General features: G+C 38.9%; 1 protein-coding gene across 6 annotated transcripts in view; it reads right to left on the reverse strand.

The window, feature by feature from the left end:
* STXBP5 (syntaxin binding protein 5) overlaps positions 1-22,498 on the reverse strand; it is a 107,012-nt gene extending 84,514 nt beyond the window's left edge. For 4 of the 6 annotated variants that reach the window (XM_053937932.1, XM_053937934.1, XM_053937933.1 and 1 more), the window contains exons 1-2: positions 22,209-22,497; positions 20,319-20,416 (exon numbers count right to left, since the gene is read on the reverse strand). In XM_053937932.1, the coding sequence (XP_053793907.1) occupies positions 20,319-20,416; positions 22,209-22,361 (251 nt within the window). In that variant the 5' untranslated portion in view covers positions 22,362-22,497. Of the gene's footprint in view, positions 1-20,318; positions 20,417-22,208 lie in introns of all 6 variants that reach the window. The other 2 variants (XM_053937936.1, XM_053937935.1) reach the window with 2 other exon arrangements.
* Between the last annotated feature and the right edge of the window lie 388 nt (positions 22,499-22,886).

The raw sequence follows: 22,886 nt of genomic DNA on the forward strand, positions 1-22,886 counted from the left end.
CTGCAAGTTGAATTTCTCAGCTTCCAAATCAGCTACCAATAATATTCATTCCTGCATAAGTACAGATCAGCTTCCTGAAATATTCACTTGGCTTATAGAAAAATGCTCAGCTCCTTTAAACATTAGAAGCCAAACGATTCCATGTTATCTTGCAAAGAAACCTATCTCAGACTGATAGAGTAAAAAGAAGCTGTTTCGAAAAGTACCAAAGTCTATAGATCTCAGCAAAAGTTGGTTACGTGGTTTTTGTATAAAGTAGTTGTAAAATGTTAAAGTACCAACCCACCCTCTTTTGCCTCAATTTGCATGAGTTTTGTATTTTAAAATTAAACAATGCCTGAACTAGTCTGCATGTAAACTGATAGGGAACAGGTAGGGAGCAGTAACTAAAGTACACTTTTTAAGAACAACAGACAGGGGTCAAAGCACTTTCTTAAACTTCAAAATTGCTTACATAAATATGTACAAATACAGCATTTCCCAAGCAGCTATGAAAAGTGCCAGCAAATTTTCTGTAAAGGCTGTATTTCATAGAATTTTCTCAGAGCTGCCAGTGAGAGGCAATCGTTCATTGGAACAAGATGTAATTGAGCAGTACAAATGCAAACAGGATTAAAAAAAAACCCAAAAAAAAAAAGATTTAAAATTAAACAAGAAACAAGATTGGTTTTAATGATAAGTTTCTATATGTACAACTCACAGATAGCAAAGCATGCTATTAAACGAAGAGGTAAAAACATCAATTTAGACCAAACAAGAAAAAAACTAAAAAGACTACAAGCTTTCCTTGGTTTTACTTACTTTACAGCTTTCTGATACAGGTTGTACTCCTTTAGTCTAAGACCTCTATTTCAGCACTAACAATGCAAAGAAGGTGACTAATCCAGTACTTTTTCTGGGTGGGATGGAAGAGAGCAGCAGAACACAAGGGTAGGCAACTTACAAATACTGGTTTCTACAACTACACAAGATGCAGTGAAATAGGTGGTAACTGCTAATTCAGTAAAGTTTTTCCAAAGGCTGCATATGTAAGAGTAAATCCAGGAAATAATTACCTATTTTTAAGAACTTCATCAAAATTCACATGTAAAACCTTTGTATTCTGTTGCATGCTTCCAAGACCTGCTCACCTGTCACCCATTTAATCCAGTTTAGTTTCAAGTCAAATTTCAACATGTTATTACATACTATATCAGAATATTAATAATTAATCAGGCTTTTCCTCTTTACATGCATAGCTTCTTGGCCAAGAATAAAGACGGGCATTCTATGCTCCTAGAACTGAGGTATACTTGGAATAAGAATGAAGTCTCTTCTCAGAGTCCAGATATTTTGTACAAACATTGCCAAAAGCAGCATTAAGAAGTGTAATGTTCTAGAACTAGATGCTAAGTGAATTATATACTTATTTAATTTAGCTTATGAAAACATAAATAACCTTGGATATTATCTAATAAAAGGACAATTTAACATTTTCAAAGAACATAGCCAATCCTTACCCAATCAATTATTGTCTGTCATCACCTATTTCTGACTGTAAAGCATTTTGCTAGGTCCAAAAATCTCTCTTCATTCACACAGCATGACCTAAAATAGCTCCCTTAACTCTTGTCTGACAAGCAAAGTCTCTTCAGTTATTTCCACATCACCAACCATTAGATAGAAGTGACAGAAGACCAACTGTAATCACCAGTCATTCTATCTCAACTTTGTTCACATACAAGCCCATTCTCTAATCCTCCCCCCACAAACTTCATAGCAGTGAGTGTAGTCTCCTGAGCAGTTTTACTTGTACCTCATCAGCCCTTTACACCATTAGGGGTTATTTAAAATAAGACCACAGGTACTGTTACCACTCTTCATGCAGCCACTTTTACTCACTTGCTTTGATTAAGGCAGCAGAAAAAGCAGGTGACCTAGGCATAGGAAGAGGTCTTCTAGAAGATCTCAAATTAAAATGAAAGTTGGTCACATCTATGAATTTCTCCCCCAGACTTTGCTGTAGTTTCTCTCTCAGTACTGATATCAGCTCCTTCCTTTGGACACAGTTCTTTAGCACTTGACTTTTGGATGAGGTTTAATCCACCCTTCTACTTCTCACACCATTTTGCATTGTAGTAATGATGGAAATTGTAGGAGGAGGGGTTGGGGAAGGCAGTCTAGGGTTGCCATGGGAAATAGCAGTTGTATGAGTCCTCCACCCCCTTTTGTAAGAGAATTGTACCCTCCCCCGTCCTGTCAGTTATTGTTCAAGTCTGCCCCTTAGCCTAGAATCTTCTCTGTTCCGCGTTTTCCCTTTGGTTCTTCCACCAAGAACACTCCTTTCCCTTTTCCCCACTGGTTAATGTTATATCTCCCCTCCCTTTAGCCTTTTCCCGATTGTACCCTCGTATGCTAAACCCTCCTACCCCTACGCAGTAAAAGAATCCTCACCCCGCCCTTCGGGGCTCTCGGAATCTGCCTCCCTTCTGCTCGTTGTCTCCCTGTTTGCCCCTTCTGCGACCCTTCAATAAACGAGCAGGATTTCAGCGGCCCGAGTGTCCCTCCCGTTCTTCCGGTGGACCCTCAGATGTACCAGCTATCCGAGCTTTGTGCCGAGTGGCTAAAAGCCCCCACGGCTCGGCAGAAATAACTTCCTCTTCCCAACATGCTTCTGAAGAAAGTTTAATCACTGGAAGTTTTATCAATAGAGTAACACAGGTATACCATGTTTCTGCTTACATAGCTTTTTGAAGTAGTTACCAGCAAAGTCACTTGTTGAAGCACTAAGCAGGTCAAGGCTTACAAGTACCAACACTTCCATGGCCTGGGCAAGATGGAGAAATTTAGACCCCAAATCCAGGTGGCAGGTACAAGTTTACCTCTTCTGTCTGTACCAAATTTATAGGACAATCTGTCCCCAGACTCATAGCAGTCTTTCAGCTATGAGCCTGGGGACAGACAAGCTGAAAGACCTTCCAAATATCCCATGTAATGTTCACAGGCACAGCATCACAAAAAGCTGCTATTGCTTTTTAAGTATTTCAGCTAGCAGTCTCTAAACTCTAGTAATTCAAACATAATGGAATAACTGGGTCTTGCGACAAAATTTCCCTCATCTGCCCAAAGCAGAAGTAGACACTTCTTAAATAGTATCATTCAAAATGACACTAAAAAATTGCTAAAATTAGCCTCAAGTGTGAGCAATCACAGCTATCCTTTAATTGCTACTTTAAGTATTTTGTAACTCTAAGACTGCTTTTCACTTTATCTTACTTTAAACCTCCTCCACTTCAGGTTCCACTTCAGCATAATTTTTAGTTTTGCGTATCACCAAAAGACTGAGAAACTTATTATTTCACTGTTATCAAAATAATAGCGACCATTTTATAGGTTTGCGCAAAATTACCACCACAAATGAAAACCAAGGTACAATTCCAAAAATTCAGTAGATGGCACTATTCCACAAAAATCAAGAGAAGAAACTATGTCCTCACATAAACAAGGGGTACCATGGAGCTAGAACTCTTACTTTAAATATTCAAAAACTAATGTCCACTCATTAGAGTACATTGCATTTTTTCATGCTTTTCATAGAACACGGAAAAATACATGCCAAAACATTAAAAGAAATTACTGTTTTGTGGAAATAAGTGTAATTTTACATAGCTATTTTACTTGATGAGGCATTTCTACTATTATACAGAGCTGCACTTCACACCACAAAAATAGTGCATACCAGTGTTGCAAAAAGTAATATTTTTATGGTTTGTATTTACCAGAAATCCAATTTGACACATAATATTAAGAGGTTGACATTGTCCCTAGAAGTTGCTTACACAACCCTAATTCACATCTCCTCAAATCCATGATGGTAATTTATTTTTAAAATTTAATGCACTAGCTCAGCATCAATTGTAAATGTTTTGCATTATTCAGCTTAATTTTTTTAAGTGTCAAAAAGATAAGTGGCCACTATCAGGATGATAGTGAAATTACCAGATATTAAAAAATGGCATTAAAACATGCATCTTCACTATTATTAAGTTGTAAAGCATAGCCCTAAAAATAACTCCACCCATTCCATCTTAACTGTTCTCTTAAAATTTGTTGCAGGTGCCAAATTAAATCCTGTAGTTTGCTTCTTTCTCAGAGTACTTGAGGACTTCAGATGGGTCCTTTCCTTAACCCCAAGAAATGCACCACTGGACAGTGCCCAGAAGTTCCCACAGGAGTACAAATACAGAGCTACTGTTTTGCACAAGCTGTGAGTTTTAGAAACCCAAGGGTTTTTCTAAGTGCTGGGAAGAGGAAAATTCAAACAGTGTTATGGGATTTCCAAGAATCCAAGGCCCAATTTAAGACAACAACAAGATGGAATACAGATCATCAACAGAAAAAGCACAGTCCAAGGTACTTCTTCTGTACATCTTTCCTACAGTTTTTCCTAGTAGGTACTTTAAGATGGAGGGAAGGTATTACCTTGCAACTGTAGCCTTAGTGATTTTTTTCCCTGATACTTTAGAGACTCTCCCCATCTCTTATTCACTTTACTTCCAGGGCTTGTCAGATTCCAAGTGATGTCTGATACTTCAGGCAGTGCTTATCTGCCCTGCTATTACAAGAATGTTTGGTTTACTAGCAGAACAAACAAATAATCTGAGTCTGAAGAGTTATTTCAATCAACTTTGACTAAAGAGAAAGAAATCTTCAGATAATACTTTTTCATAAATTTCATGAAAATATGAAACAAAAAAGAGTGGAGAAAGGAAGATGGAAAGAAGGGGAAAAAGCCAGATTAGACCCATATCCCATCCAAAGCATTACCTCAGTGTCCTAAAATGTCCTCAGTGTCCTGTGACTCTTTGTAGTCACAGGAAGCACTTCAAGAGTTACAACACATATGTAACAGCACTACAAGATTGAGTCATACAGTAGAAAGTTTGACAGTGAAAATGTCTGTGTTTCCTCTAGATAAATGTATCCAAAATTATCCAAAATGTACTTCACATAGCTGAAACCATTCCAGTTCCAAAGGTGCCATATACAGCAAATTGTTGCTTCGAGCCTCTCAAAGATACAGAGGGGCTACTGATGCTGTACAGAACTTTCTAGTTTCTTCCACAATCCTGCACCTTAACAGAAATATCTACCAATATTTCTGCATCATAAGACAGTCTTAATAAAAAATACAAGCACTGAAGGTTTATAGTAAGATCTCTGACTGATTGGGAGCAAGGAAAGGTTCAAGGCTTTGGGTTCGTAAAAAAACTTGAGCATTTATATGCACTTCCTGCATAGTAAAGGAAAAGCTGCAGAAACAGTAGAGGTTTTCCTTTCCATAAAGCACTTCCATCTCCTTTACTACCACCCTGCTCCCCAAATACCAGGAGAACACATTCACATTTCCAATGTTCCTCTCACCTTTTTTACCATGGCAAAGAGAAGGCAATGTAAAGAGCAAGTCTGCACAAAGATATGCTAGAAGAAAAGTACAGCCAGATTCCTCAAAATTATTACCTACAAAGTGACTGTTGTTAAAGTACAAAACTAAGGAAGTTTCAACTCTTTTTCAAGCAACTTGGTTCCCACTGGAACATTCAGCAACACAGTTACACAAGAACCGCTTAGAAGAAAGTGAAATGGCTGCTGTTCAGTTAAAAGATAAAACCTACCAATTATGGATATTCCAAGAAAGTAACCTCGATCATCACCACTAGTCACAGTACTACCCCATATAGAAAATTTAAAAAGGAAAAAAATCACTTGCTGTTTGAGGCAGACGATAACCACAGCCCAGAGCTTTACTGAGGTTTTAATGTTAAAGCCTGTAGTTACAGATGTCAAATACACAAGGTTTCCTACCTTCTCTATGGAAGTTTCCAGCTGTGAAAAAGGGCACTTCAGAAATGCCATTACATGAAAATATCCAAGGGCTCACACAAAAGAAAAGCATTGTCTGCAGCAGGATTCTTCATCTAACCTCAAGATAATTTCTAAGCACCAAATCCAGATAAATTCAGACACGCTTTGAGTCAGAACTTCCATTTATGCATCACACTTCAATGTTTAATGTTTTTTGATTAAATACTTAGTTTAATGTTTTGAGTGTCAGAAGCTTTTTCTACTCAGCAATAGATAAAATGAAATTAATTAATTTTAGAAGTTCACTTCTATAATGCCTTCCATCAAAAATCTGAGAGGAAAACAGATTTAATTGTCAGCCAGCTACAACTCACTAGAAGTTGTAAAATGTGTAAGTTTTATGTATGCTCTGCATGGTGAGGAATAAAAACCACATGAGGCTTAAATACAAGATGGAACATCTGAGCTGATATGTGTCAGACAAGTCACCTGAGGTGCTCCTCGAACATTTACTAGAGGAAAAAAAAAAAAAAAACAAACACGGGGGAAAACTACTGTTTCCAACATTTCACTAGAAAAGTTTGATGAATATATACTGCCTTTATAAGGTACTGTTTAAAGTTTATTTCTTCTTTCAAATGTCAGCAGCATAGCAGAATGGCAATGAAACAGGAACAAATAATCCCATTGTATATTTACAGTGTCCAATAGCTCTGTGTGAATTAAAAAAAATTAAAAAAAAAAAAAAAAACCAAAAAACAAACAAACAAACAAAAAAGAACATTAGACTTCCTGATGGTAATGAACTCCACCAGAACAAAATTCAAGCCACATATGTATTAAGAGAAAAAGCTAAGGAACCTTTTCCAGTTAACTGCATGGAGATTCACTTCAGTTCTTTGAAATGTAATAAATCTGAAAGTGTTTCACCTGCAAAGCATCCCTACTTCTTTTGTAACAAAGGACTATAAAAGTTCCCAATTGATATATTAAGCACTGCAACCTGAAGTTTCAATACTACTCATTTTTCCCTCACACACGCAGTCTGCTCAACTTCCTAAACTTCACAAGTCTGCAGAGAACTAGTGGTCTTCAAATTCACTGTCAGGACAAAGACATTTCAACACAATCAAGCCTTACCTCTCCTCATAAACCACATCCATGCACAAACTTGATCCTCTTGAAGCACAGACAAGTTAAATCATTCACCCCAGATCACCAGAGATGTAGAATAATTACATTCCTGAAAACTATTAATGGACAAAGGCTACAGTTAATTCTACTAGAAAAAGCACTATACTATAAAGCACACCTGAAAAACTAAGATAAGTATTTTTTAAGGATTATTTTCTGAAAAGAAACCAGAAAAGATGCTGAAAAATTTAAAGATTATATTTTAAAGGAAAAGTAGGAATTATTTCTATTATCCAACAATTTGTAATAAGAAAAAACAGCAACTATAAAAGAAACAATATAATCTCCTTGAATAAAAATGAAGGAATAAATATTTATTAGTGGCCTGTTGCAAAAATCCAGGATGAAACCTATTTTACTGAAAACCACCGTGATAAACTGATACATGTATTCCAGTCTAACATCAAGAAAATTAGTACACTGAATGGCATTTATTAGTAGTCATTAAAAAAGACAGCCAGGGATCTAATATACCAAATAATAGCTGTGAGCAGCACTGAGCTACTAAGATACTTTAGATTGCTAAATATGTTTAAAAGTTGCTGTTAGGAGCTGAAAATTATATTTTTATAGCAGTTCACTATCATTCATACAGAATGTACTTACACTGATCATCTTTACATATTGTCCATTAAAACACTAAGACAACGCTAACAAGTATGCAGAACTGAGTTTAATTTCATCATAAGTGAACTTCCCCCAAATTAACTACAGTTGTATAATTTACAGTTATTGTCTGTACTACAGCAAATAAACACAGGTAGAGAATCCTCTGGTATTCTAAAACTTTTGGGGTGGTATTTTTGTAGAATGAACTATAAGAAAAAAGCTTTCAAACTATGCTTTTTAATATTTTACCTGTATTGTAATCAAAGACTGCATAATTCAAGTTTGACATGAAATACAATTTCAGAAATATTTTGCAAGAATGGTCTCTTTGTATGAGTCTTTCTACAGCAAGTGAGATTACACTCCTAGAAATGCCAGTCCATTACTCAGTATATGAAAATAGCAAGCATTAGCAGTATCTTCTTTGTCAAATTGGTTACAATTACTCTGGTAGCACACTGTGACCATTGGGTAATGGCACAGAGTAGCATTTCTCCTTTAAAACTTACTCAAGGGCATTGTTTTCTGAACTTGCCCAGCACTGTGTTCTCATTGCAACAGTAACTTCCCCCGCAAACAAAAAATTGAAGGCAGAGAACATCATCAGATCGCAGCGTGATCATCACACTCCCATCTGCACAACAGCTTCCTTGATAAACTCACCATTACACCACTTCAGCAGTCTTGGCATTTTACTTTTTATCATTCCATTAATACATTTTCATCAACTGTTCAGGCATCTCAATTTTCAGCTTTAGTAGCAAAGAGGTTTCCTTACTGACAAGGAAAGAGAAGAGCTAAGAAAATTATAAGTTGTGTCCAGAAAATGATAACAATATGAAGTACTGAGTTGAAATGAAGACATGCTTCTGGTCATATGCTATGATATAAAATTGCAGTTTCTAACTATTTTGAAACCAAACTTAATTGTCAGCATTATCCAATGTGCTGCTTCCCTCACTGGGAATTGCCAAGAGAAAGAACAGATCATCAAAAGTCAATAAAGTTAATTTGGAAAATGCCACTTCCTCCCTACTTTTTTTCCTTAAATCCAGAACACCATTTATTTGATCTGGAAATTATTGCAGAGAATACACCGGGGGAAAAAAAAGTTCTTTTAAACTGCCAGAGTTCAAATGTAGTTTTTGTCCTTTGCTACTCAGGTAAGGAACAGGATTGTATAAGTTAACTCCTGCTGCCTCTCCTCTAAAATATGTATAAATCAATTTTTTTCCTTTTTTTTTTTTTTTTTTTATTAACCCTTTGATTATTAACATAACTGAGACTATATTCACAATACTTTCATGGACCAGGTCTGTAAGAAAACAGGTATAACATCCTAGGCGGCCATATGTACTGAGGGCAATTGAAAAAAAATGTGGACCTATACCTTTGTTTAGTTTTTTTTTTTTTTAAACTAAAGACAGAGAAGCACAAAAGTTTAAGAAAATGGTAGTATTCTTTGTCAGTGGCTGTTACTTGAGCTCTATTTCCTTTGACCAAAAGCCCTTATGAAAACATGGGGACATGACTAACAAGCAATTACTAACTGCTTTCGACATGTAGGCTACCTGATAGCTCTCCTTCCTGGTGAGTGTTAGTAACTCACCAGGATGTTCTAAAAGGCTGTATTTCCCATTATTATTTTAAAGAATGAGGGGATATTCACCATGCCAGCTTTTTTTTTTTGCTTTTTTTTTTTGCTTTTTTTTTTTTTTTTTTGTGATTTTCCTTTGTATCTGACATTCAGGGGTGGCTGTGGAGGTAATCTTACTGCATCAGTTTACTACACAGATTTGGAACACATATAAAAGGGAATGCCAGGCAAGTTATTGTTTTGCAGTCCATTCTCCATATTAATAAGCATCACTAAAGCTTAGGAACTGTAACTCTAACAGTTGAACCTACATTACAAAGTCCAGTTAAGAATGTTTTTCAATTGTGAGGATGAACATCTGCTCTGTTTAACAAGGTAGTATGGCTGGATAGAGCATATGCTAAAAAAAATTAAGGCATGCTAATACTATCAATTGAACATTAAGTGCTCACAAAAAAATTAGTATTCCATCTTTTTCCCTAATGACCAAGTTGGAAAATGCAAATAGGTCCATCTGCTGCTACTGACAAGGAATCATTGTTACTAGTTGGGAAAGAGGGAGGGCCTATAGTAGAAACTTATTAAAAACATTGGACACCAGATGGATTACCTCTTTAGTTGGCTACTCTTGAAGTGTTACATTTATCATTATTATGTGAACCAAAAATCTAATAAGGTTACTTGTACATATACAGAGTACAAGCCAGACACCAGCTTCAAGAGGCTAAAAAAACCCTGCTTAAATAATATGAATCACACAAAATAAAATAATAGCTCACTAAGCAGAAGTACAAATATATGGCTTCATTTGGATACGCACCCTCTCTTTAGTTCCCTGGCTTACAAAGTTCCAAAGTTAAATTCCTGTGGAGTTTATATGACAATATAAAGCATTAAATGACAATTAATTCTTGGAGAATCTGTGAGAGATACCTCAGAAAAGGGCGAGTTTGATCTACAGCTTTCTTGGTGGAGAACCTAGCCTCCATTCTCCAGCAGCACTGCTTGAAAAAGCACTGTGCGGTTTGAGGGGGATGGGCTAAAGACATACTGTGAACCATTATTATATCAATCCTAGAAGAAAATTAAACTTCAGGTTTTCTAAACCTAAATCAGGTTGTGTTACTACCTTTTTTAAGGTGTTCATGAAACTAAATTCATTTAGTAAAACCGGCAAATAAAGTAGCCTTGACTTATTTCTATCAAGCTGTAAACTCCTCTCTGTACAACAGCAATCAAATAATTGATTTGGCAAACTGCAACACTTCAGACTGCCCTTTTTCACATATTACAAGATCTGCATCATTATTATTATAAAAACTTCTGGTTTTCTGTTTTGAAGAAGCCATCTGGACACAAACCTGAGTCATGTGCTCTAGCAGGGTCTGTTTGAGTGGGGGAGATGCACTAGATGACCTCCTGTGGTAACATCCAACTTTACTCATTCTGTGATTCTGTGAACCTGGCATTCCTGAAAAGCACTTTATTTTCTATACTTGCAGACACACATTTCTAGTTCCACCTACTTTCACTATTCTTGGCACTTGAAATAGAATTCATTTAGAATATAATATTTATTTTTTATAATACTTAGAATACCTCTAAGTAACTGGAAAAAAAAAATCTCAAAACTTTCAAGTAAAAATCCGTAAGTTTAAAACTATTTAATCTTAGCATTAAGCATACTAAGACTATGGATGGAAAACTGTGCAGGACCTACTCCTGATATTGAAAAAAAATTTACTAATACAGTATTAAAATCAAACTTAATTCAGCAATTGATATAGTTGCCTCAATACAAGCACTACCAATAACTAGATTTTTTTGTTTAAGCAAAGCTTAGGGATTCAAAATACACTGAATCATTGCATAAAGTGAACAAGTTAAAATAAGTAGTACATAGACCAAGGATGTCCTCCAGTTGTGAAGATCTTGACACAAAGCTAGTTTTAGAATTTCTTAAAAGGAGAGATTTTTAAGTGGAAGACAAAATGGTTCTCATTTGTGTCAGTCTTAAACTGAACATCATTGTTCCAGAACTAAACAACAGCCACAGAAAAAGTAATTTCATAAATACATTGTAAAAATCACAAGGAATCAGGATTCAGTATGAGTCCCCAGATCCTGACAGAACTGCTACATATTTTAGAAATTTACTAAATAAGGCATTATACCACTCTACCACTCCTCCTTCCAAAATATTTCTGTTTCAACTATTTCCAAGACCTTAATTATTTTAATGTGTCTAAATCCAGTGATACAAATACCACTGACAGAGATACAAATTATGTCATTAGACAATCACCTGTATTTGCACTGAAAGTCAACAGCGGTGGTAACTTAGTGCTTCCTTTGATAAACACACAAGCTATACAATTACCCAGTGCTTATGATAGAAACGTTGACATGAATGGGGCCATTAAGTTATCAGGAATTCTAGGAGGCTGCACTTGACTGGCATTCAACTACCAATTACAATAGCACAACTGAAACTTATGGGTCAGCAAAACAAGGGAACTCCAAAAGTTGCTGGCAGACAGCACACAGGCAGTGGGTATGCAATGCGGTTTTGCCTCAGAAGTAACACAAACCTGTTCCCCAGGCTGGCAAACAAATTACTACATGTCAAAGAACTACATCTCTGGGAAAGCAGAGTCTTGTCTACTTAATGAGATGAACTTAGCAGGATCAAGAACCACAATTTTTCAAAAAAACTATGATCAGTTTGATGGTACACTTTAAGATAGGCACATTGAGAGCAGGAACAGGAAGAAGGAAGACCCAACAGATTAAAGACCTACCACAGTATTAACTCTTTCAAAACTATTAGGTACTCCAATATTTTTCAAAATGTAAAACCATTACCAGATAGCTAAGATCAAGGGCAAAGTGAACTATTCCCAAAATCCATGTCCTGCAGTTCTGTTTATCTTTATATTGAATGTAACAATTTGCAAGTTTTGTTCTGTTTCTCACTGAGGTTCTACATAGATAAACCAGCTTCTAGTCACCTTAAATTTACTGTGTAAGAATACTTACCTTTGCCTTTTGAAACCTTTGTAGAACAAAGGGACCTAGACACTTAGAAGTCTAATGCAGTTACAAAATTTCTGTCAAACAAAGTTTCGTAAGAAAGGGTTTGCAACCTTGATTTGTGCCTTCATGCTTTCTTTATCACATCTCAAATCTTAAGCTGCTTCTACTCTTCCAGATGTGACTTGACTAAAACTGTTCATGTCATCTCCTGCAGCAATAATGCTACTTCAGTTCTAAAAGCCATTCCACAGTGATCAAGAAAAAACAAATCTAGTAAAATGCCAAATTAAGATCTTAGTGAATTGAGCAGCATACCACAAGTCTGAAAGCCTAAGCTGGGCTCCAGCCATCCAATGTCCTCTTACAGTTTAGCCTAACCTCATCAGGTCACACGATCCATGTATCACCTCCGTGTTTCACAAATAGCAAAGTGGTACAAGGAAACAAACTATGCTAGTGCTACAGTAACCTGCAGCCTTACAAACTTTGCTTCCAAATACTTCCTTCCCCAGGTTCACCATGACCCAGCAAGTTTGAAGCTGTAAGGCTATATCCATTAAGTTTCTGCTCTGTCAGTAAAATACCTAGAGGGAAGTTTTCTTCGTACATTTTTGTAGATTATAGTATGAGTTTCAATACAGTTATACTTCACGTATTCTTGAACAAAAGGAATTACTAACAGAAGTTGCATTAGTAAAATAAAAGTATATGCAATAACACTCCCAAATGAAAGACCTGCTGCTTCCCCACAGCCACAGTTGCCACAGCGTGGCCCTACCTGGAGTCCCTTCAGAGATAAACCTGCTCTAACATGGCTTTACCCATGTCTGCAGTCCTTCCAGGGGAATACCTGCCCTCATGTGGGATTATCCATGGCCACACACTTTCAGGTGCTCCAGCGTGGATTTATCCACAGGCACTGATGCGTCAGTATCTGCCTGCTGCAGCACAGACATATCCCTGGGCCTCCATCCCTTCAGAGGTATTCCCGCTGCTGTACTGTCACAGCCACAGCCACAGCCACTTCCAGATTGTCCTGACTGACACAGATCCACCTGCTCCCACATGGACTCATCCATGGGTCAGGTCCCTTTGACTGAAGCTCACAGCACAGTCCCAGCCAGCCGGGCCAGCAGCACAGACACACAGCGAGTCCCTGGCCACCTGCCAGCCTGGCACATCCCGCTGCTGTTATCACAGTGTTCCCAGGCACAGCACAGTGAGGCGATAAAGCAGCACAGCAGCAGCAAGAGCAAAAGCCAGCCACTAATGAGCACTGGACCCTAATGTACAGTCAGGCAAGCAAGGCTCCTGACAAGCACCTGCCAATTAATAGCTAATCAGCAATTACAGCTATACATTCAATCTAGCACATTCCCGTCAAACCTGTCATTATCTCAAATCCTTTGAGCTGCACATTGGTGTCATAAAGGATTGTTGCAGTTTAACCCTATCTGGCAACTAGGCTCCACACAGACACTTGCTCACTGCCTCCAGGGAGATGGGGAAATAAAATTGGAAAAGAGAGAAAATTCACAGTTTGAGATAAAGAATGTTTAATGGACAGAGCAAAAACCACCCAGCAGCACACAAGCAAGGCAAAACAAGGAATTAATTCACTGTTTCCTGTGGGTGGGCTGGAGCCACCTCCAGGAAAGAAGGGCTCCATCATGTGTAACAGTGACTTGAGAAGGCTAATGTCATCACTTCAAACACCCTTTCCTCCTTTTTTTTCCAGTTTTATATCCTGAAAATGACACCATATGGTATAGAATATCCTTTGGGTCAGCTGTCCTGGGCTATGTCCCCTCCCAACTACTTGTGCACACCCAGGCTGCTCATTGGTAGGGTGGGGTGAGAGGCAGAAAAGTCCTTGGCTCTGTATAAACTCTGCTCAGCAATAAGAAAAACATCCCCGCATTATCACGACTGTTTCCAGCACAAATCCAAAACACAGCCTCATACAGCTACTGTGAAGAAAACTAACTTTACTCCAGCCAAAACCAGCACACTAAGTTTCCCAACAAGTAAAACCACAGATTTAAAAAGAACACCATCCTATTTATTATAAAGAATTCAGTCAAAGCTTTCTCTGTGTAGGACTCAATTGTTTTAATTCCATGCACTTTTAGAAGATACATGCCTCACCATGCCATTTTGGCCCTATTTCATTTCAGAACACCCAAAAGTAGCTGATTTTCTTCATTTAGAGGATGGGAATTTTTCACTAAGATAACAATAGCCATGTGAACAAAGTGCTGGATGATATGACAAGAAATGCAGTGTTACAAGAAACGGAAATGTGACAAGATTAACATATGCTTTAAGCAAAGTAGTTTTCCCGTTTGAACTACTTTGTGTGAACTGAGTGGCAAGGTAGACAACAAACATTTTAGTAATAATAAATAATCAGTGCGTCTCTAAATGACACTACTGCAATATTTTTAATAGCTTTACAAAGAACTCTTCCCAAAACAGGCATATTTATTCAAAGTCCGGAACACCAGTGACAAGGGTTGAGACCATTTTCTTCAGTGTACAAATGCCAAAAGACCCTGACCATCCACGAAAGAGTAGTTCAGTTCAAATTTGGTGTGTTCACAGAATCAACAGAATTACAGAGTAATTTAGGTCAGAAAGGGTCACCCAGCTTCATCTGGTTCAGCATCCCACTTGAAGACGTGCCAACATCAGTTGGATGCTCAGTTGTTTACAAAACTGATATCTTTGCATACTCTAAACAACTCCAGCCACTGTCCTACTGCCAGTGTAGAGCTACTATAGAGAAGAAAGAACAAGTATAGAATTACTTCAATAAAAAAATACCCAAAAAGTAAAAAACCCAACACACAAATATCTCAAGCTGATATTTCCATAAGGAGCAAAATCAGTCAGACTGCCTTGCAAAGTCTGAATGATCCAAAGGAGAAATAATTTTAATGGCTATAATCACATCACAACTTGGAAATACTATTTTGTTAGAGCTTCAGAGAATTCACCAAATTGCTTGAATTTTGTAGTATACATCTACAGCAAAGCTATCCAGATGCTGCAACAAGCACTTCATCAGAAACTGACTGCATGGAACCACATACCCAGGCTTTTGAGGTATTTTGTTTTAAAAGAAAAAAAAAAAAAAAAGTGAGTTCTCAAAAAGGCTGGAGAATGGAAATCACAGACAACAAGCCTTATATACCCCAAACACATAAAAACTTCAGCCATTTGCTTGCATAAGTCATATTTTAGTGCTGAAAAGACTGGGGAAATTAACACACTGACATTCAGGATGATTGGAATATTCAGATTTTTAATGACAGAATGATGAACAATCTAATTTTTCTCCTTCCTGTGAACTTGGGTTGTAAGAGGGCAAAAAAAGCGCCAAACATTAATTAAATAACCTATTCTGCTTGGGAATAAAGAATAGGAGGCACAATTTTGTCTGTGTGGAAGGTACAACACTTACTCTTATTCCCTTCATTCTCAATTATTTCTAGTGAAAATGGTCTTCCTTTCTAGAACTCCCTCTAGCAAGAGAGAGGCTGAACTTCATGCTGAAAATGCATATTTTTAAGGCACAAAGCACCAGTAGATATTGTATTTATGTTGGGAGACTAACACAAAATATCTAATTTGATATATTGTCCTAGTTTTACTATAGAAAAATTAAAGTGCAGAAAAATTAAGAAACTTATTTAAACATCAGGGCAGGAGAATTAATGTTACAGTATTATATTTCTGCTTTAGTTTCAAAGATTTCTGCTTTAGCTTCAAAGATGATTCTACCTTATAAAAGCAAATAAAAAAACTTGCCTATTATTATTAATTGTACAGGGCCCTGGATTTAAAACTTCTGAGGAAACACCATCCTAAAGGCAAAAGAAATCCTGAAAAAGTTCATTATATCTTTCTCTAGCCTCTTCAGAGTTTACACATCCCCCTGTTCAGATCACATTAGGCTTCCAGAGGGCCTTCTAAGTAGAAGAGCAAAAGCAATGAAGAGCACAGAAGCAGGGCTATTACTTATGACACTGAGCACTGTCAGGACGTCATGGGGCAAAGTCTAACAGATTACACCAAGTTAAACCTTGAGTAGATAAACTGAACTCTAACTCATTAGAAGGTTTTGATATCTGCTGGGAAAACAAAGCGCAGCCAACTATGCACAAAGCTTTCTTAAGACCAAAGACTATATGTCCTACTGCAATAGTTCAGTTATGCACCGAGAAGAAGCACAGCATAGATGAATTCTTAACTACTTGATATCTCACACATTTCGACAGTACATCAAGAGGTGAAAGCCACCCTGGTAACAGCAGCTAAATCCCTTCAAGTATGGAGAAAACCAATGATACTGACCTGCAGTGACAAAAGAGGCCACCAGCAGCTTGCACTGACCATAGCAGTTTGAAATCAATAGTGAGCACAATTACTCCCTGTGGGGAGCACATCCACAAAAATCCAGCACAGAGGAGAGGGAGCCTGAGGCAGAGTTGCCACAAAAGAGCCAAGCAGGCCACCAGCCAAGACACACACACCTCAAACAGCTGCAAAAAGTATCCTCCAACCACACCACAAACTCAGAAGAACAATTGGACCAAATCATTTGAGATTTTATGTCACTCAGCACAGTGCTTCTGGCCTTGTGTCTACATCATCCCTCAACTTCCCTTGCAACAGAGAAAACAGAATCCAACAGCTTAACTGCTTTTAACAGATCTTAATGTCAGGAAGAGGGTCACATCAAGTGGCTCAAGGTTTCTAATCTACTAAGCTACTCACTTTTTAACTTTTCCTTATATACCATAAAGTAACTAAGCTGCTGTTCATAGCTGAGAACAGAACTTCTGTTATTAATTGCTAAAAATGTTCTTTTTGGGGTGGGGAAATGCTTCTCTAATTAAGGATCTGTCTGCCTCCAAAAATTTTGGTTTTAAATCTCCTAGATAAATAAGAATTAGAAGTGTTTCTTAGTAACTCATCAAGCTTTTTAAAATGAATAAAAAGGAGGGATATACTGCTCAAGTTAAACCAGTGAATAATCTCAAACAAACTTTCATGACTCATAAGGTTAAACTTTTACACTAAAAGCAGTCTCTTCCTAGTATTTTTACGGACATCTCTCCCTCTTAAAACTGCTGCTTATAGGCACAGAATGGCAAAGCTGCCCCCCCCCCCGCATACTATGTTACCAACTACACCCATCAAGCCTAGAGGCAAAAAATATTAAGAGAGTAGTAATTCTACTTCTAATCCCATCAGTGCAACATGACGCCTATAATTTAGGTACTTTCATTTTTACAATTACTTTGTGGATTTAGGGAATTTGATACAATGTTGATGTTTAGTATATTTATCCATTAAGATAAAGAAAGACAAGATCATTGAACTGGCAGTATATTTGTAACCACAGATTTTGGTTCTTCAGAAAAAGCTTCAGTTCTGTTTTTACAAATCATTTTAACTGTACTGCAAACATTTAGTACTTGTGTATAAGAAGTCACTCTGTTCTTCCAGCAGTGGTTACAGAGGCCTCATAAAGAAGAGTAAGATAAGAGTGTGATTTAGAAAACTCCTCACATTAACCTGTTCTGAACAACACTGGTTCAGAACTTCAAATACCCAATTTGAAGACTGATCAAATACAGAGAATCTCTGTAAAGAGTCTGATAAATAGTCCAAAGACAAATCAGGACTGTAACATTGATTTCCTCACATATTAATGAAATCTCGAACAGGTTCTCACTCCATGATTTAAGACTATTTTGGCTTTAATACCCTTCCCAAGAAAACATCAAACTTGTTTCCCCGTCCTTCAGATTACTTGCAACAGAGAGCATAAAAAGATGTACCTATACTTGAAGACACAAGGAAAACACTAATATCCACCTCCCATTTGCTGGTAGGCAATGAAAGAAACACTATCATTCCTTTACTTCTACTCTCACAACATGAACACAGAAAAAAATTAGGACTGACTTCCATTGCACTTTCATGATTTTTCAATGAATAACACTTTACTGACACTCAGTCTTTCTAGTCCATAGCTTATTTCAATTGAAAACATTTTTGCAGCTTTAAAGAGTAAGGGGATCCCACTTTAATGAACCCTTGCACGTAATTTATTATTCATAAAAACCTTAGTGGGCAAAGCATCTTGAGGGTTGGCTCTATCTTTGAGCAGCAGAATGAAATAAGCACTTCTTGCAAGCTTCACTCTTACCCACTCTTCTCAAACCAGCAGAAAGTAAGAGGCTGCTTTTACATTGGGAATAGTCCGAGTCTATTCCTTCTGCCTGCATTTCTCCATCACAATGAGGAGGTAATCACAGGAGATGCAAATTCTGCAGTACTGTCTGGTTACAGGGCTACTCTATCAGCAGAGGGCTTTTAACCCTGTCTTCCAAGAAGCAAGAGCTATATCAAAGTACTAAGAAGCATATTCATCTTCATCAAGTTAGAAGAGCACTAACATTTCAGCCTCTGCATGAAACTTCTTTCCTTCCTTTAGAAAACACATTTTCTGTCATTTTCTCACAGTAATGCTTTCTTCCCAAACAATCTTGCAATACCTCTCTCAATTATTTAGAGAGCAATTCACACTCCATGAATTCACAGGTGTGCGTAGCCATGGATGAGTGCCCAGAAATAGGTTTTGTTGAGTCATCATTATCCAAACTGCAACATCATGTTCCCCAAAATTACAGGTGAGTAAGCTCTAAACAAGTACATTTTGATCTCTTCTGTTCCTCCAAACCAAGTTCTTATTTCTGTGTCTCTTTTTGCTTTCTCACCTATTCTACCAATACAAGAGTAATTAACACCACCCATACACATTTCACTCTTCATTTAAGTCACTCTATAACCTCTTAAAAAAGAAAATTTATTAAATTAAGTGTAGTTTCAAATATGGCATTAAGAACGTTGCATTATTACCTCTATTCCTCATGCTCTGAGTTAAGAAATCTGGAGCATTCATAACAGAAATATAGTTTTCTAGTTGTAGTTTTTCAACTTTTAAAAGTCAATCTTCTTATGGCAATTAACCTAGTGATATATCAGAAAGAAACAAAAAAAGGTCTACTTGGAGACTAATATAAACACCAAAGGAAATTGTTAGATTTACCTATGTTTAAAGAGGATTAAGTCAATTTCTCTAGCAAGATGGCCCTAAGCCTTCCCCATAATGTTTAGAATTCCATCAATTTCAGGACAACAAAGAAGTCAATTCATTCTCTTATGCTGACAAGTAAAGGTTCTGACAACAGCATGTGGATTAAAGAATCTACAGGACACCTTCTTTTAAAAATAAAAGTTTAAACCCATATGTTGTTACATGGCTTGGATAGTAGCATATGGCTGTGGTACCATATGGCTGTAAACATATGGGTAGTTCACTTTCTAGTGAACAAGAAGAAGCAGGGTTACTAGTGCTTTACTTCACAAATGCATTCTGCTTCTCTCTGTCACTTGGAAGCTTTTAGCAAGATACAATCCCTGTACCTTTTACTGTCCCCACTTGAAACCCTCATTTGGCAACACGGTAGTAGAAGGTCACTAGAGCATTACAAAGTTTATCTTAAGGACAAGCCCACCACCCAACAAAAGCCCAACCAAAAGCCCTACAAAAAAAAAAAAAAAAAAAAAAAAAAAAAAAAAAAAAAAAAAAAAAAAAACCAACCAAACACCACCTCACCAAGCAGCACAGACAGAATGCTTCAACCCCAGAGGATAGAGCAGAACAACAAAACAGAGCTCAGCCCACGTCTCTCTTTAGATTTGCAGTCAGCTGCTGTAAATTGTCAGCACACTAGTAACCCTGTACAAAACTTATCTATTACCTTGAGATAATGGCAACTGAGCAGCCATACCATCGCACAGAACAGCTGAGCCACCCACCAACAGCAAAGAGAGTTTGCTGTTTTTCTCCCCTCCTGCATACCTGGTTCCCACCAGACTTCTGAATGGTTCCAGCAGCTGAATCAAGACATCACCTGTGTGAGGTGCACTAAATCCACTTCAGAATACAAAAGGATACAGCCTTAGTGCTCCAGTCTGAGTCCCAATGGCCAGTATTTTCTGAACCGGATCAAATGCCAAGGCTGAAGGTTGATAGGGGAAACCGTGGCGTACAGTCTAACAAGTCAGAGCAGCGCAGTAACAATGGGTCAAGCAGGACACCAAAAATAAAAACAATCAAGACTGTATGTTAGAGAACAGGATTCAGTGTTAATCACAATTTAAAAATGAACTACAAAGCAATTTAATCATAAACTGAGAAAATCACCTGCTTTACACAAACCAGTTACAAAAGATTTTTAAAGTCATAATTACTCATTCATCTTCGAGCATCAAGTGACAGACTTTCTGAAACTTAATTTGAGTCTTAACATTTCTTCTGTGTAAAGACTGTATCAACTCAGCATTTCATTTTTTCATCTACCTCATTCCCTGAGTAATCTTATTTTCAGCTCTAACAAAGACGCTAAACTATTAAAATCTGAGATGTTCCTAGCAAGTTTGGCAACAAAGCCAGACTAATCATCAGAACTACTATAAACTTGCTTTTCTGAGAATCACTTCAATTTCAATCCAACAGACCCAACATGACAGTGCATCTCAGCTCAGTAAAGAAAAAAATAGCAACTTGAGCTTGACAGAACCAATCTCTCAGCCTCTACTTCCCTCAAAGAGAACAGGCAGCCCCAGAATTGACCAAACCAAAAAATACCTCGTTGAAAAAAAGCAAACCCCCTCAACCATGGGATTCTTTCTTAATATGGACCTATTGGCACATTTAGCTTTCTTGGTTAGCCAAGACTAATTTGGTAATTGACCAAGCAATGACTCCATTAAACTTCTCAGGCTGCAATTAATCAGAACTGAGAACATAATACAATTGTCACCTACTCTTACTTCCATTCTAAATGCATGCATCCCAAGGCATATAAATGGCAGCTTTTCCATTTCTAAGGCTTTCGTTTAAAGCAGAGGTATTTCAGGACCTCATAAACACATATCAAACTTCTGATATACTCCTTGTAGTTCACTGAAGTTGCAGGCATACCCCACAACTCCCTGTATTCCACAACTGAATAAAGTCTAACTGGCAACAGCTCTGCTCTTTTCCATATCCTTCATGACCAACTCCTGAAAGCAGCAGAAATGCCTGCAATACACAAAAAACCAAAGGAGAGTCCACAAACAAGCTCATCCATGTCAAGCTAGGCCATGAGTGCACTGCAAATATAAAAATAAGTATTGATATTCCAATCAGTTTTTATTCCTCTTGATACAGCTAGTGGTTAATTCGCTGCATCATTTTCTGAAGCGTGCAGACACAAACTGCAGTTATCGTATCACACACAAGCAAATAAATAAACGGGAACTTCATCTCTAGATAGGATTTGCAATAGTAGCATCACCAACTTGGCAACACACTGCAATGAAACTACCACAAACATTGAAAGCCTTTTTCAGGCGTAAAGGAACAGGCTAAATGATTTCCAAATCATGCAGAGGGACAGCTTCCCTGTCCTTCGGGCCCATTAGCAGAGGCTTCTACTCAAACGCCACGATAATCAGATCTGCACTACAGCTAAGCATCACTCCTTTCCCCATCCATCCAACTCTTTCTACGAAGCCTTAGTGAACACTGTCAGGATTACTCGCACGAAGGAGTCTAGACGACGACAAACCCCGAAACTCTCCAAGAAAGACGACTAAAGAAATCCAGCAAGACCTGTACAGCTACACCCACCGCTTTCTTCCCGTCTTCGCCCCCGAAATAATCAATCCAAACACGTAAACACTAGCGGCGGGTAGGCTCAGCGAGGTCGGTACGGAGAAGCAAACCCCGCAGCGCCCATCGCGGCGGCGCGCCCCCTTCCCCGGCCGCCCGTCGGCTCGGGCTGCAGCATTCATTCACCTTGCAGAGCTGGAAGTGCTCGGACTGGAGCGTCTCCTGGATTTCGGTCTCCCGGTTCCCCGCCTGCTGCTGCTGCGCGGCGGACGACGCCGAGGCGACGGCAGAGACCGCCGTCAGGCCGTCCAGCACCTTCCTGATGTTAAATTTCCTCATGGTCCTCGGCGGCGGCGCTCCCGCTCTCCCCGGCCTCGCCGCCGCCGCGCTGTCACCGCCGCGCCGCCCGCCCCGCAGGCGGCAGACGAGCCCCCGCCAGGGAGGGCGGTGCAGGGGCGGCCCGCGGTCGGGGGCGCCGCGCTCCTCCTCGTCCGCGGGGAGAGCGGCGAGGCGTCAGTCCGGCAGCGCAGGGGCGCTTCTCATCGAGGCCCGCGGGCTCGGAGACGGAGACTGGAGCCAAGCAAACAGGAGTCGGTCAGCCCACCGAGCGCCGCCACCGCCGGTCCCACGCTCGCCGCCCGCGGCCGCCCCGCGCCCTGCCCGCCGGAGAAGGCGGCTCGCCCCGGGCCCAGCCGGCCCCGCCCCGGCCACCCCTCCCGCCGCCGGGGCTGTGCGGACTGCCTCGCCTCGCCTCTCCTCCCCGCGGAGACCCCGCGCCGCCCGCACAGCCCCCTCACATCGTGGCGGCCGCCGCTGTCACCCGTCCGCGTGCGCGCGCGCGCGTGTGTGTGTGCGTGCGTGTGC

The sequence above is a fragment of the Vidua chalybeata genome, chromosome 3, assembly GCF_026979565.1.
Source record: "Vidua chalybeata isolate OUT-0048 chromosome 3, bVidCha1 merged haplotype, whole genome shotgun sequence".
NCBI lineage: Eukaryota > Metazoa > Chordata > Aves > Passeriformes > Viduidae > Vidua > Vidua chalybeata.